Source organism: Zea mays, chromosome 6 (genome assembly GCF_902167145.1).
Source record: "Zea mays cultivar B73 chromosome 6, Zm-B73-REFERENCE-NAM-5.0, whole genome shotgun sequence".
NCBI classification, from domain to species: Eukaryota; Viridiplantae; Streptophyta; class Magnoliopsida; order Poales; family Poaceae; genus Zea; species Zea mays.
The window spans coordinates 42,444,029-42,457,002 of NC_050101.1; the positions used below are offsets into that span (position 1 = coordinate 42,444,029).

The 12,974-nt window shown below is 47.4% G+C and overlaps 1 protein-coding gene across 4 annotated transcripts; it reads right to left on the reverse strand.

Moving 5' to 3' along the window:
- Nucleotides 1-9,987: 9,987 nt before the first annotated feature.
- On the reverse strand, nucleotides 9,988-12,659 carry LOC103629223 (translation initiation factor IF-2). Of its 4 annotated transcripts, none has more exons than XM_008650400.2 (2): nucleotides 12,170-12,659; nucleotides 9,988-11,170 (listed from the first exon to the last, which is right to left on the reverse strand). In XM_008650400.2, the coding sequence occupies exons 1-2, from the start codon at nucleotides 12,272-12,274 to the stop codon at nucleotides 10,478-10,480; spliced, it is 798 nt and encodes a 265-aa protein (XP_008648622.1). In that variant the 5' UTR covers nucleotides 12,275-12,659; the 3' UTR covers nucleotides 9,988-10,477. The 4 variants fall into 4 exon arrangements, with proteins under 4 accessions (XP_008648622.1, XP_008648621.1, XP_008648624.1 ...); XM_008650399.2 differs by having other exon boundaries at nucleotides 9,988-11,173; XM_008650402.3 differs by lacking the exon at nucleotides 12,170-12,659 and adding an exon at nucleotides 11,311-12,150.
- Between the last annotated feature and the right edge of the window lie 315 nt (nucleotides 12,660-12,974).

Genomic DNA, 12,974 nt, shown 5'->3' on the forward strand with positions numbered 1-12,974 from the left:
ACTAATCAGTAATTAGAAGCTCCCCCCAAAATCTGGTTATGCGTGTTATTTTAGAGCAACCAACACTACATGCCTCTTATAGTGAAATATGAGTTTCTGTCCATCAATGGTTTAAGTTATAGGAAAACAAGCACATGGCACACTGAACACATTGGCGTCAAGCATGCCATTTCAATACCTTGTTTTAAGTACAATATGAGTTTCTGTCCATCAATGTTTTCAGTATTGAAATCAAGTAAATACATTAATCTGAGAGAAAAGACACAATAACGAGATTTAGTACTGTTCACCATCAACAAAAGTAGGATGTTGTCAATATAAGAAATGCCATTAGAGCCCCCCACAATAGCAGTCCTTTGATATTAGACGTTAATACTATAACCAAAAAATGTAAATGCAATAATAAAATTAGAGCACAAATATCTATCGAGTTCCAAGTTTTGTGCATCAGGGTTTCTTATATCAATGAAGACATCTTGTGAATTTAGTGTCACCTAGTGTCCATGGAAGTGCAGATATAAGAAGAGGAATATAAAGATTAGGGCATTAAGCCATAGCATTCCTGTAGACAAAGCAGAAACCACACTGACTTTAGTTGCTGAAACAATCCAGGACTGGAGAAGAAACTGTAAGAGGACTGTTAAGGACTGCTAACTTAAGGGCTTTGCTTGAGTGATTCCCTGCCTACGTAGGTTCATGTTTGGTTTTGGGTTGGCAGTTTACCTACCCTAGATCAGAGTCAAAGCACAGATGATATCAAGGCAAAACAAGAGAACCAACAACTGACCAACGAATATGCAGGAATGGGAGATGCGCGTATGGACATGTATGGGATTAGCACCTGGCGGCTGAAGCAAACGTGCCAAGGATGCGCTTGACGGCAGCGTGGAGGCGAGGGATGAGGTCGAGGAGGCCGAAGATCCAGGGCTGGTCACCATGCACGTCAGCACAACTCCGGAGATTACGATCCCTTCGAAGCCGACCGTCTCATCGTCAGTGGGGAGCTCCTCTTCGTCGAGGCCAGCTGCTCGTAGGGGTCCCGCGGCAGCGCCGCCAGGAGCTCGTCCAGCAGCACGAAGTCCGCCGCCTCCGCGCCGTCGTCCAGTGGCATCGCCTCCACCGCTAGATCTCTCCGCGGAGGCGGGGCGAGATGGGTGAGACAGAAGCCTAATCGGATCGGGCGGGTGCCTGGTTTTGCCCGCTGCTGCACTTCGAAGTGGGCTGCTTCCATCGCGCGTGGGAGGGTGCGCGGTTGTGTGGCTAGCGCGAGATCCGCGGGGGGCGAGATCCGCGGCGAGGCGGCGGGGGAAGAGTGGGGGCAGGCGGGGGTAGGGCGGGGGCTGGCGCGAGATCCGCTAGGGCGAGATCCGGGGCGGCGGAGAAGGTGCCTTCCATGCGCGTGCGTGGGAGTAGTGCTGGGAATTGGGCCTGATGAAGACATCCACACTACTGATGCATCTATACCAATACAAGTACCAATTTCTGGTCCCATTACTCGCGCTCGTGCTCGTCAACTCAACCATCAGGTGATTACACTCTTGAGTTCATGTCCATCATATTTAGACCATGGAGACCCGTGCACTCTTGTTTTGCTTAGGAATCAGGGAGAAGACCGAAAGGGAAAAGGATTTGAACATGCTGGATTCGGACTGCAGAAGAACACCAACTTGTGACGGTCACCACGGTCAGATGCGGGCTCGGATTGGAATGTTCAAGCACAACATGGAAAGCTTATCAAGTCTACTTTCATATGGATCCGGAATTATAGTCATATCTGTTCTGAGGCCGCCGTAATCATTGTTTTCTTACCGAGACATTTCCTGCCTTTTCTGCCCATGGTGCTGCGTCACCCTATTTTGGCCCAATGGGTCGTGTATCAAGTTAGGTCCATTAGGGACGCATCCTAGGGTTGCAGCACGACCCCAATACCCTTGTGGTCGTCCTCCCATGTTTATAAACCCCCTAGCCGCCACCAAGAACAGCGGGTTTTGTTTAGATCAAGTTTAGCTCTCGCTACTTGCTTGCAAGCGCGCGTGCTAGTTCAGCCGCCCGTCTTCTTGTCTTCGGAACCCCACCATATTGTAGTTTGATCTTTAAACCTACATTTAGATCTGGTAATTCAGTACTTGTTCTACTTGTTCTTGCTAGTTCTTCGATTGCTTGCAGGACGAGTGCCCTAGTGGCCAGGGTGTCACGCTCCACAAGATCGTGACAGCCATAGGAGGTGGTGTATCGGTTGCTAAGGCGCAGCGTCTTTGGAAGGCTGTAGTCGGGCCGTGAACGTCGTCTCCTCCCCCAATCGAGTTATTCCACACCCTCTCATCGAAAGATCGGGCAATCACCCAACGGGTGCACATCAGTTGGTAATCAGAGCAAGGTTTATCGGTGAGAGATTTACTTTTCTTCGCTGTTTTCTTATCTCCTATAGTCCAGAAAAAGCCAAAAAATAGTAGATTAGTTTTACCGCAATCCTATAAACCATTGAGCATTTACTAGTACTACTTAGTTAGGGCTTGTTGAGTTTTTGGTTGCATCGGTTGTGTCGAGTTGCTGGTCTTAGTTTATTCCTTTAGAGTTTTGAGTTCTACCACGTTTTGGTCACCACGAAATCCACCATCACCAAAAACATCTCTGGTTCGTTTTTGCCACCACGGATACATATCATATCCGATTTGGAAGTTTAAATACAATCTGGAAAGCTTATCTTATCTTCTTTCCAACGGATCTGACCTTATCTCAAAATTCGTTCTGAGCGCTCCGCAATCATCGTAGAGATTTCTGGACTTCCTATATTAACAAGATTTGTTAAATCTGATTTAAAGGGGTTGTTAGCAATATCTTTATTGTTTGGGTTGTCATAGTGAAAAAAAAGGGTTTAGGCCCCTGCAAAAAAAAACAGAAGAAGAAGAAAAAAAAAGAATAGAAAAGAAAAAAAAGGAAAAGAAGAAGAAGGGGGCTGAATCTCTAAATCTGTTGTTTCTCTTTGTGCTGTGCTAGTTGTTCTTTTTCAGTGACTACCTTTGTGCCTAGGCTCACGTCTCTAGCCTGGTTTAGCCTAGGACCAGTACAGTACCACCGTTGAACGATTATTCAGCTTGCTTTTGTAACTAACGTGGTACTAGTGTATTCCTTGCTTCAGCCCACCTACAACTCTACATATTTCGACTACAGTTTGACAGGTCGTGTTGCTGCGGCACCGATACACTTATTCCACGGTTGCAGACTTGTTGGTTGCTGACCCCTCCTGTTGTGCAAGGTAAGAATTGGTAAGAGCTTGTGTGGCAGGTTGAGAGTGAGCGCCTTGCAGTAGCTACATCCTAATAGTTGTAGAGTTTTTATTCCTTCACATTTTTTTTCTTGTTGCCTCTGTTCATCTAACCATGGCAGGATTGGAGGTTGATGATGCTTCTCGTAATATGCCACACTCTCCTCGCACCAAGGGTATCATACAACACTTTGTAAGGCTGGTGAAAACGCACACGGAAGGTCTTGATAATGACATGCAGGTGACGAATGAAAAGATGGGGCAATTGGAGGCCACACAGATCGACACAAACACCAAACTTGCAAATGTGGAAATGACAGTTGCTCATATTGACAAGAGCCTTGTCGCACTCTTGAGGCGATTTGATGAGATGCATGCTAATACCAATGGTGGGCGTGATGAGGGCGCCGAAGGTAACTGGGATGACTATGTTGCTGATACTGAACAAGATGACCAAGAAGCACCTAATCGCCGGCGACTACGTACTAACCGTAGAGGTATGGGTGGTTTTCGCCGACGTGAGGTACATGGTAATGATGATGCTTTTAGTAAGGTTAAATTTAAAATACCTCCTTTTGATGGTAAATATGACCCTGATGCTTACATTACTTGGGAGATTGCGGTTGATCAAAAGTTTGCATGCCATGAATTTCCTGAGAATGCGCGGGTTAGAGCTGCTACTAGTGAGTTTACTGAATTTGCTTCTGTTTGGTGGATAGAACATGGTAAGAAGAATCCTAATAACATGCCACAAACTTGGGATGCGTTGAAACGGGTCATGCGGGCTAGATTTGTTCCTTCTTATTATGCACGTGATATGTTAAACAAGTTGCAACAATTGAGACAGGGTACTAAAAGTGTAGAAGAATATTATCAGGAATTACAAATGGGTATGCTGCGTTGTAACATAGAGGAGGGTGAGGAATCTGCTATGGCTAGATTTTTGGGCGGGTTAAATAGGGAAATTCAGGACATCCTTGCTTATAAAGATTATGCTAATGTAACCCGATTGTTTCATCTTGCTTGCAAAGCTGAAAGGGAAGTGCAGGGACGACGTGCTAGTGCAAGGTCTAATGTTTCTGCAGGAAAATCTACACCATGGCAACAGCGCACGACTACGTCCATGACCGGTCGTACACTAGCACCAACTCCCTCGCCAAGTCGACCAGCACCCCCGCCTTCCTCCGGCGACAAACCACGTGCATCTTCCACAAATTCAGCAACCAAATCTGCCCAGAAACCAGCAGGTAGTGCCTCTTCAGTAGCCTCCACGGGTAGAACAAGAGATGTTCTGTGTTATCGATGCAAGGGCTATGGACACGTGCAGCGTGATTGTCCTAATCAGCGTGTTTTGGTGGTAAAAGACGATGGTGGGTATTCTTCTGCTAGTGATTTGGATGAAGCTACACTTGCTTTGCTTGCGGCTGATGATGCAGGCACTAAGGAACCACCCGAAGAACAGATTGGTGCAGATGATGCAGAGCATTATGAGAGCCTCATTGTACAGCGTGTGCTTAGTGCACAAATGGAGAAGGCAGAGCAGAATCAGCGACATACATTGTTTCAAACAAAGTGTGTCATTAAGGAGCGTTCATGTCGTTTGATCATTGATGGAGGTAGCTGCAACAACTTGGCTAGCAGCGACATGGTGGAGAAGCTTGCACTTACGACCAAACCGCACCCACATCCATATCACATTCAATGGCTCAACAATAGTGGTAAGGTCAAGGTAACCAAGTTGGTACGAATTAATTTTGCTATTGGTTCATATCGTGATGTTGTTGACTGTGATGTTGTGCCTATGGATGCTTGTAATATTCTGCTAGGTAGACCATGGCAATTTGATTCAGATTGTATGCATCATGGTAGATCAAATCAATATTCTCTCATACACCATGATAAGAAAATTATTTTGCTTCCCATGTCCCCTGAGGCTATTGTGCGTGATGATGTTGCTAAAGCTACCAAAGCTAAAACTGAGAACAACAAGAATATTAAAGCTGTTGGTAATAACAAAGATGGGATAAAATTGAAAGGACATTGCTTGCTTGCAACAAAAACTGATGTTAATGAATTATTTGCTTCCACTACTGTTGCCTACGCCTTGGTATGCAAGGATGCTTTGATTTCAATTCAAGATATGCAGCATTCTTTGCCTCCTGTTATTACTAACATTTTGCAGGAGTATTCTGATGTATTTCCAAGTGAGATACCAGAGGGGCTGCCACCTATACGAGGGATTGAGCACCAAATTGATCTTATTCCTGGTGCATCTTTGCCGAATCGTGCGCCATATAGGACAAATCCAGAGGAAACAAAAGAAATTCAGCGACAAGTGCAAGAACTACTCGATAAAGGTTACGTGCGTGAGTCTCTTAGTCCGTGTGCTGTTCCGGTTATTTTAGTGCCTAAAAAAGATGGAACATGGCGTATGTGTGTTGATTGTAGGGCTATTAATAATATCACGATACGTTATCGACACCCTATTCCACGTTTAGATGATATGCTTGATGAATTGAGTGGTGCCATTGTCTTTTCTAAAGTTGATTTGCGTAGTGGGTACCACCAGATTCGTATGAAATTGGGAGATGAATGGAAAACTGCTTTCAAAACTAAGTTCGGATTGTATGAGTGGTTAGTCATGCCTTTTGGGTTAACTAATGCACCTAGCACTTTCATGAGATTAATGAACGAGGTTTTGCGTGCCTTCATTGGAAAATTTGTGGTAGTATACTTTGATGACATATTGATCTACAGCAAATCTATGGATGAACATGTTGATCACATGCGTGCTGTTTTTAATGCTTTACGAGATGCACGTTTATTTGGTAACCTTGAGAAGTGCACATTTTGCACCGATCGAGTTTCGTTTCTTGGTTATGTTGTGACTCCACAGGGAATTGAGGTTGATCAAGCCAAGGTAGAAGCGATACATGGATGGCCTATGCCAAAGACTATCACACAGGTGCGGAGTTTCCTAGGACTTGCTGGCTTCTATCGCCGTTTTGTGAAGGACTTTAGCACCATTGCTGCACCTTTGAATGAGCTTACGAAGAAGGGAGTGCATTTTAGTTGGGGCAAAGTACAAGAGCACGCTTTCAACGTGCTGAAAGATAAGTTGACACATGCACCTCTCCTCCAACTTCCTGATTTTAATAAGACTTTTGAGCTTGAATGTGATGCTAGTGGAATTGGATTGGGTGGTGTTTTGTTACAAGAAGGCAAACCTGTTGCATATTTTAGTGAAAAATTGAGTGGGTCTGTTCTAAATTATTCTACTTATGATAAGGAATTATATGCTCTTGTGCGAACATTAGAAACATGGCAGCATTATTTGTGGCCCAAAGAGTTTGTTATTCATTCTGATCATGAATCTTTGAAACATATTCGTAGTCAAGGAAAACTGAACCGTAGACATGCTAAGTGGGTTGAATTTATCGAATCGTTTCCTTATGTTATTAAGCACAAGAAAGGAAAAGAGAATATCATTGCTGACGCTTTGTCTAGGAGATATACTTTGCTGAATCAACTTGACTACAAAATCTTTGGATTAGAGACGATTAAAGACCAATATGTTCATGATGCTGATTTTAAAGATGTGTTGCTGCATTGTAAAGATGGGAAAGGATGGAACAAATATATCGTTAGTGATGGGTTTGTGTTTAGAGCTAACAAGCTATGCATTCCAGCTAGCTCCGTTCGTTTGTTGTTGTTACAGGAAGCACATGGAGGTGGCTTAATGGGACATTTTGGAGCAAAGAAAACGGAGGACATACTTGCTGGTCATTTCTTTTGGCCCAAGATGAGAAGAGATGTGGTGAGATTGGTTGCTCGTTGCACGACATGCCAAAAGGCGAAGTCACGGTTAAATCCACACGGTTTGTATTTGCCTCTACCCGTTCCTAGTGCTCCTTGGGAAGATATTTCTATGGATTTTGTGCTGGGATTGCCTAGGACTAGGAAGGGACGTGATAGTGTGTTTGTGGTTGTTGATAGATTTTCTAAGATGGCACATTTCATACCATGTCATAAAACTGACGATGCTACTCATATTGCTGATTTGTTCTTTCGTGAAATTGTTCGCTTGCATGGTGTGCCCAACACAATCGTTTCTGATCGTGATGCTAAATTTCTTAGTCATTTTTGGAGGACTTTGTGGGCAAAATTGGGGACTAAGCTTTTATTTTCTACTACATGTCATCCTCAAACTGATGGTCAAACTGAAGTTGTGAATAGAACTTTGTCTACTATGTTAAGGGCAGTTCTAAAGAAGAATATTAAGATGTGGGAGGACTGTTTGCCTCATATTGAATTTGCTTATAATCGATCATTGCATTCTACTACAAAGATGTGCCCATTTCAGATTGTATATGGTTTGTTACCTCGTGCTCCTATTGATTTAATGCCTTTGCCATCTTCTGAAAAACTAAATTTTGATGCTACTAGGCGTGCTGAATTGATGTTAAAACTGCACGAAACTACTAAAGAAAACATAGAGCGTATGAATGCTAGATATAAGTTTGCTAGTGATAAAGGTAGAAAGGAAATAAATTTTGAACCTGGAGATTTAGTTTGGTTGCATTTGAGAAAGGAAAGGTTTCCTGAATTACGAAAATCTAAATTGTTGCCTCGAGCCGATGGACCGTTTAAAGTGCTAGAGAAAATTAACGACAATGCATATAGGCTAGATCTGCCTGCAGACTTTGGGGTTAGCCCCACATTTAACATTGCAGATTTAAAGCCCTACTTGGGAGAGGAAGTTGAGCTTGAGTCGAGGACGACTCAAATGCAAGAAGGGGAGAATGATGAAGACATCCACACTACTGATGCATCTATACCAATACAAGTACCAATTTCTGGTCCCATTACTCGCGCTCGTGCTCGTCAACTCAACCATCAGGTGATTACACTCTTGAGTTCATGTCCATCATATTTAGACCATGGAGACCCGTGCACTCTTGTTTTGCTTAGGAATCAGGGAGAAGACCGAAAGGGAAAAGGATTTGAACATGCTGGATTCGGACTGCAGAAGAACACCAACTTGTGACGGTCACCACGGTCAGATGCGGGCTCGGATTGGAATGTTCAAGCACAACATGGAAAGCTTATCAAGTCTACTTTCATATGGATCCGGAATTATAGTCATATCTGTTCTGAGGCCGCCGTAATCATTGTTTTCTTACCGAGACATTTCCTGCCTTTTCTGCCCATGGTGCTGCGTCACCCTATTTTGGCCCAATGGGTCGTGTATCAAGTTAGGTCCATTAGGGACGCATCCTAGGGTTGCAGCACGACCCCAATACCCTTGTGGTCGTCCTCCCATGTTTATAAACCCCCTAGCCGCCACCAAGAACAGCGGGTTTTGTTTAGATCAAGTTTAGCTCTCGCTACTTGCTTGCAAGCGCGCGTGCTAGTTCAGCCGCCCGTCTTCTTGTCTTCGGAACCCCACCATATTGTAGTTTGATCTTTAAACCTACATTTAGATCTGGTAATTCAGTACTTGTTCTACTTGTTCTTGCTAGTTCTTCGATTGCTTGCAGGACGAGTGCCCTAGTGGCCAGGGTGTCACGCTCCACAAGATCGTGACAGCCATAGGAGGTGGTGTATCGGTTGCTAAGGCGCAGCGTCTTTGGAAGGCTGTAGTCGGGCCGTGAACGTCGTCTCCTCCCCCAATCGAGTTATTCCACACCCTCTCATCGAAAGATCGGGCAATCACCCAACGGGTGCACATCAGGGCCGGGCCGGGCCAGCCCGGCCCAAGCCCATCGTGCTTCGTGCCAAACGGGTTCGGGCCAGAAAAGCCCAAACAATTTTTGGGCCGTGCCGTGCCAGCCCGAAGTGTAAAAACAGTGGCCCAGCCCGGCCCTAAACCACGTCGTGCCTTCGTTGGGCCGTGCCGGCCCAAGCCCGGCCCGTATATTTGACCACATAAAATCAAAATATTATAATCATATAAAATTCATAACTTACTAAATTAAAGATATTAAACAATTATAACATCATTTAACCACATAAACTCCAAATATAACAACAATATACAGTCGATATCTTATTAAATTAAAGAAATTAAATAGATTGGGCTCAATTGGGCCGTGCCGGCCCAAGCCCGGCCCATCTGTGCGTGCCGTGCTGGGGGCCCGACGGGTCGGAATTTGAGGCCCGGCCCAGGCCCGACTTCGGGCCGTGCTAGCCTGGCCCATATTATTTCGTGTCGGGCCGTGCTTTGGGCTCTTATTTTCGGGCCGTGCTCGTGCTGTCCCGAAAAGCCCGGCCCAGATTCCCTGCACTACGTGGGAGAGAACAGAGAACGGCAGAACCGTGCGCCAATCTGTTGTGTGGACACCTACACTATAAATTTAAGTAGTAGTAGAGATATGCGTCATGAATCCGGCGCCCATGTTCTGCCCAGTTATTACGTAGTACGTAGGATAATTAGGCGGGAACAGGCTTCGTGTCTCGAGGACGAGCTTTGCCAAAGGATAAAACATTTGTCTCTTCTGCCTGCTTGTTTGAATATATATTCTTTGTTTTCTTCGTCAATGGAGCACTTCAACCACCAAGCTTAATTTGGCACCTGTCGTGGCACTTATGTTTTCTAGTGTATTTGCTAAGCAGATGCCGATGAGCAAGGCCAGTATACTGCCAGGTTTTCGTCTAGGCTAATTGCTTTATTAATTTATCCACTGTCATGTGCAGTTTCTTTGGTTTGGAACGCCCCGACATACTGTGGTATATAGCATACATTGATTTGCAGAGAACATTTCAAGAACATGCTCTCCAGTAGAGGATATAGATACATGGATAAAATTTGCTGGCTCGAAGCCAAGACATCTGCTGTGGGCATGAAAACCAGCTGAGCCAATGCAAGACCCTCACCACAAAGCAAGAAATGCTGGCTCTAATCATACTCTCATGTCAAGCTATCAACACAGCCTTTAAAGACCACACCGACACGCCCAAAAATGTAAAATGGAAGAGAATAGGGGAGGAAGAAGAAGAAGAAAACGAGCAAGTGTGATAAAACGAACCCTGCTACTATTCACATGGATCACATTATCGTAATTCAGCGCCTGACTGACTATACTTAGCAACGCAACTGTGCAGTTAGCAGCCAAACCTCCACCATGGCTTTCTCGTCGAAACGTTGCACTCATCACCATCATCATCAACGGCGGTCGATCCCGCCGTCACTGCCGAGTGGGCCAGGGGCTGTCAGTGCAGCAGCCTCTGCCGCTTGGCTATGAAAGCCGGCGGGCAGCTGGCGGCGGGCAGCACGGACATGGCCGCCGCCGCCACCGGCCGCTTCATGCAGGCGGTGGAGGCCAGCGTGGCGGCGCCTAGCGGCAGCGTCGTGTCCGGGGCGCGAACCGTGGGCGGGTTGCGCCACCGCGGTAGCTGCCCGGCGACGAGCAGATTCTGCAGCAGGGGCCCCGCCTCCATGACGGCGGCCAGCAGGCGGCCCCTCTGCGGAAGGGGCCGCTTGCTGGCGAGCGTCTCGAGCACGGCGTCTGCCGCCGGCGCCGACCCGCGGCCGCAGGCTCCGGGCTGGCAGTGGCGCTGCTGCACCGGCTTGGGCGGCGGCGCGGGGGGCGTGGCGGGGCTGAGCTTGCAGCGCCGGTCGGCGGAGGTGACGGGGTCGAAGAAGGGGTCGGCGGGGGACGAGGCGAGGCTGCCGTCGGAGTCGGTGACGCTGGACGTGACGAGCGGCGGCGCCGCCGCCGCCGCCTGCGCGGCCAGGAGGCGGAGGCTCTGCAGCTGGTCCCGCGCGTCGTCGCGCTCCCTGGCCACCTCGCGGACCAGGCCGGCCAGCTTGGCGATGCTCTGCTCCTTGCGCCTCAGCTCCTCCCTCGCCGCCTCCAGCTCCAGCGTCGTCGCCAGCAGCGCCTGCTTCAGCTCCGCCACGCTCTGCTGCGAGTGCACAAACAGTTTGCAGCGTTAAAAAAACAATCGAAAATCTAGTAGTGTCTCCATGGCCGCTTGGAGATTGCCAACAGAGGGAACGAGGCGTCGCGGAACACAAGGTGGTGGGGTGAACAGAGACATACTACATGGCAGCACGATCGAATGATTTGGATTCCTGCAAATGATTGCGCCATACAACCACCACGGCTACTCAAGTCCGTTGGAGACTTGTGGGAGTCCAAATCCACCCCATGCGGCCATGCTGCCCCATGCTGGTGCTGGGCTCCTCATCCTCTTCTCCACCCTTACCCCCCAAAAAAAACATAACCTTTTCTTTTGTAGCAAAACAGGCATGCTTCGCTCAAAAAAGGAGGAAAAAATAACGTCTCGAATCACAATCACACGCGGGGGCCCAAGGCAGAACACACACCATCATTGAACACCAGTGCCAAGCTTTTTGTTTCTTTCTCTCCCTCTTTTCTTTTTCTTTCGGTTGGAAAAGAAAAAAAAACAACAGAGTAAATGTGAAACGAACCAGACGGAAGGACAAGTCAGAGGAGGAAGAAGACGCGGTTTTTCCAAGAGGCGAGCCGAACATGCAAGACCATGCGAGACATACAGAGACAGAGACACACACAAAGAGAGAGATTAGGGAGGGAGGAGAAGAATTCCACCACGCTAAACAAGCGTCAAGTCGTGCGCGCGGATGGAGGCGGAGCGCAGCAGCACCGCCTCCTAATTCGCCGGCGGCCTGCCTAACCCGCCTTTGACCGCGGTAGCTAGCACTAGTAAATGCGACGCGGGGTGGGGCGGTGCGGGGAGGTGAGATCCCCTGCGGCGGCCGTGCCGCAGCGGCGTCGCCCCACCCCGTCCCGTGACGGCCGCCGGCTACCGGCCAAGAAGAAGGACAGAGAAATGCGGCGGCGGCACAGGGAGTAATCTAGAGAGAGAATGATGGCCGGCTAAAGAAAAAAAAAAGAAGAAAAGAACAGAAGAGAGTACCTCTTGCGGGGGCTGCTGCAGGTCGTCGAGGAAGGAGGGCCAGAGGGAGGAGAAGAGCGCGGCGTCCGGGCCGTCCCCGAGGAAGAGAGGGAGCTCCATGGCCATCGCGCGCGCGCACTTGATCGCCGCTGGCGTCCGTACGCGGCCTGCGGGAAGAGGAGCGGAAGAGAGAGACTAGCTAGGGAGGGAATGAGGAAGCCAGGGGGGAGCAGCGGCGAAGACGAGAGAGAGTTATATATATATATATATATATAGTAACTATATGGACAAAGTTTCATCGTTTTCCTTATTTCTTTTCTTCGTCCATTCAAGGCCGGCACCTCTGGTCAGTTTTGCATGCATATGGCCAGGCCAGGTACTCAGGTGGGGTATAATAAAATTTCCATACTATGGATTACTTTCCAAAGGGAGAGCCTTTGTCTGGCAGGAGTGCAAAATCACCTGCGAGAAGCCTCAATCCTGCCTGCACTACAAACTTGAAACCCCAAGCACCGGCACCTTGTACATTTCGGCACCACTCGCAGAACACTATGCTACATATATACTCTAAACGCATCTCAACGCATCTCGTATGTGCGACATGATCATTTTCACACATATATGATGACTCACCGTCTAGTGTCTAGAAACCAATGTCATAAACTCTATTATATAAATAAAATATCTTTAAAAAATAACTAAATGAAAGAAACTAGACGAGGAGGAGGATGGCTTCGATGACCAGCCACATGTAGGTTGACCGAAGCGACTACAAGGTATAATTCTTCAAACTCTTCATAGTAGTTTTTCCTCCTGTTTGACCTTA

Coding starts and splice junctions, on each gene's coding strand:
- LOC103629223 (XM_008650399.2), bottom strand. CDS start 12,274: ATGGCCATGGAGCTCCCTCTCTTCCTCGGGGACGGCCCGGACGCCGCG. Junction 11,174..12,169: donor TGCAGCAGCCCCCGCAAGAG/GTACTCTCTTCT, acceptor GTGCACTCGCAG/CAGAGCGTGGCGGAGCTGAA.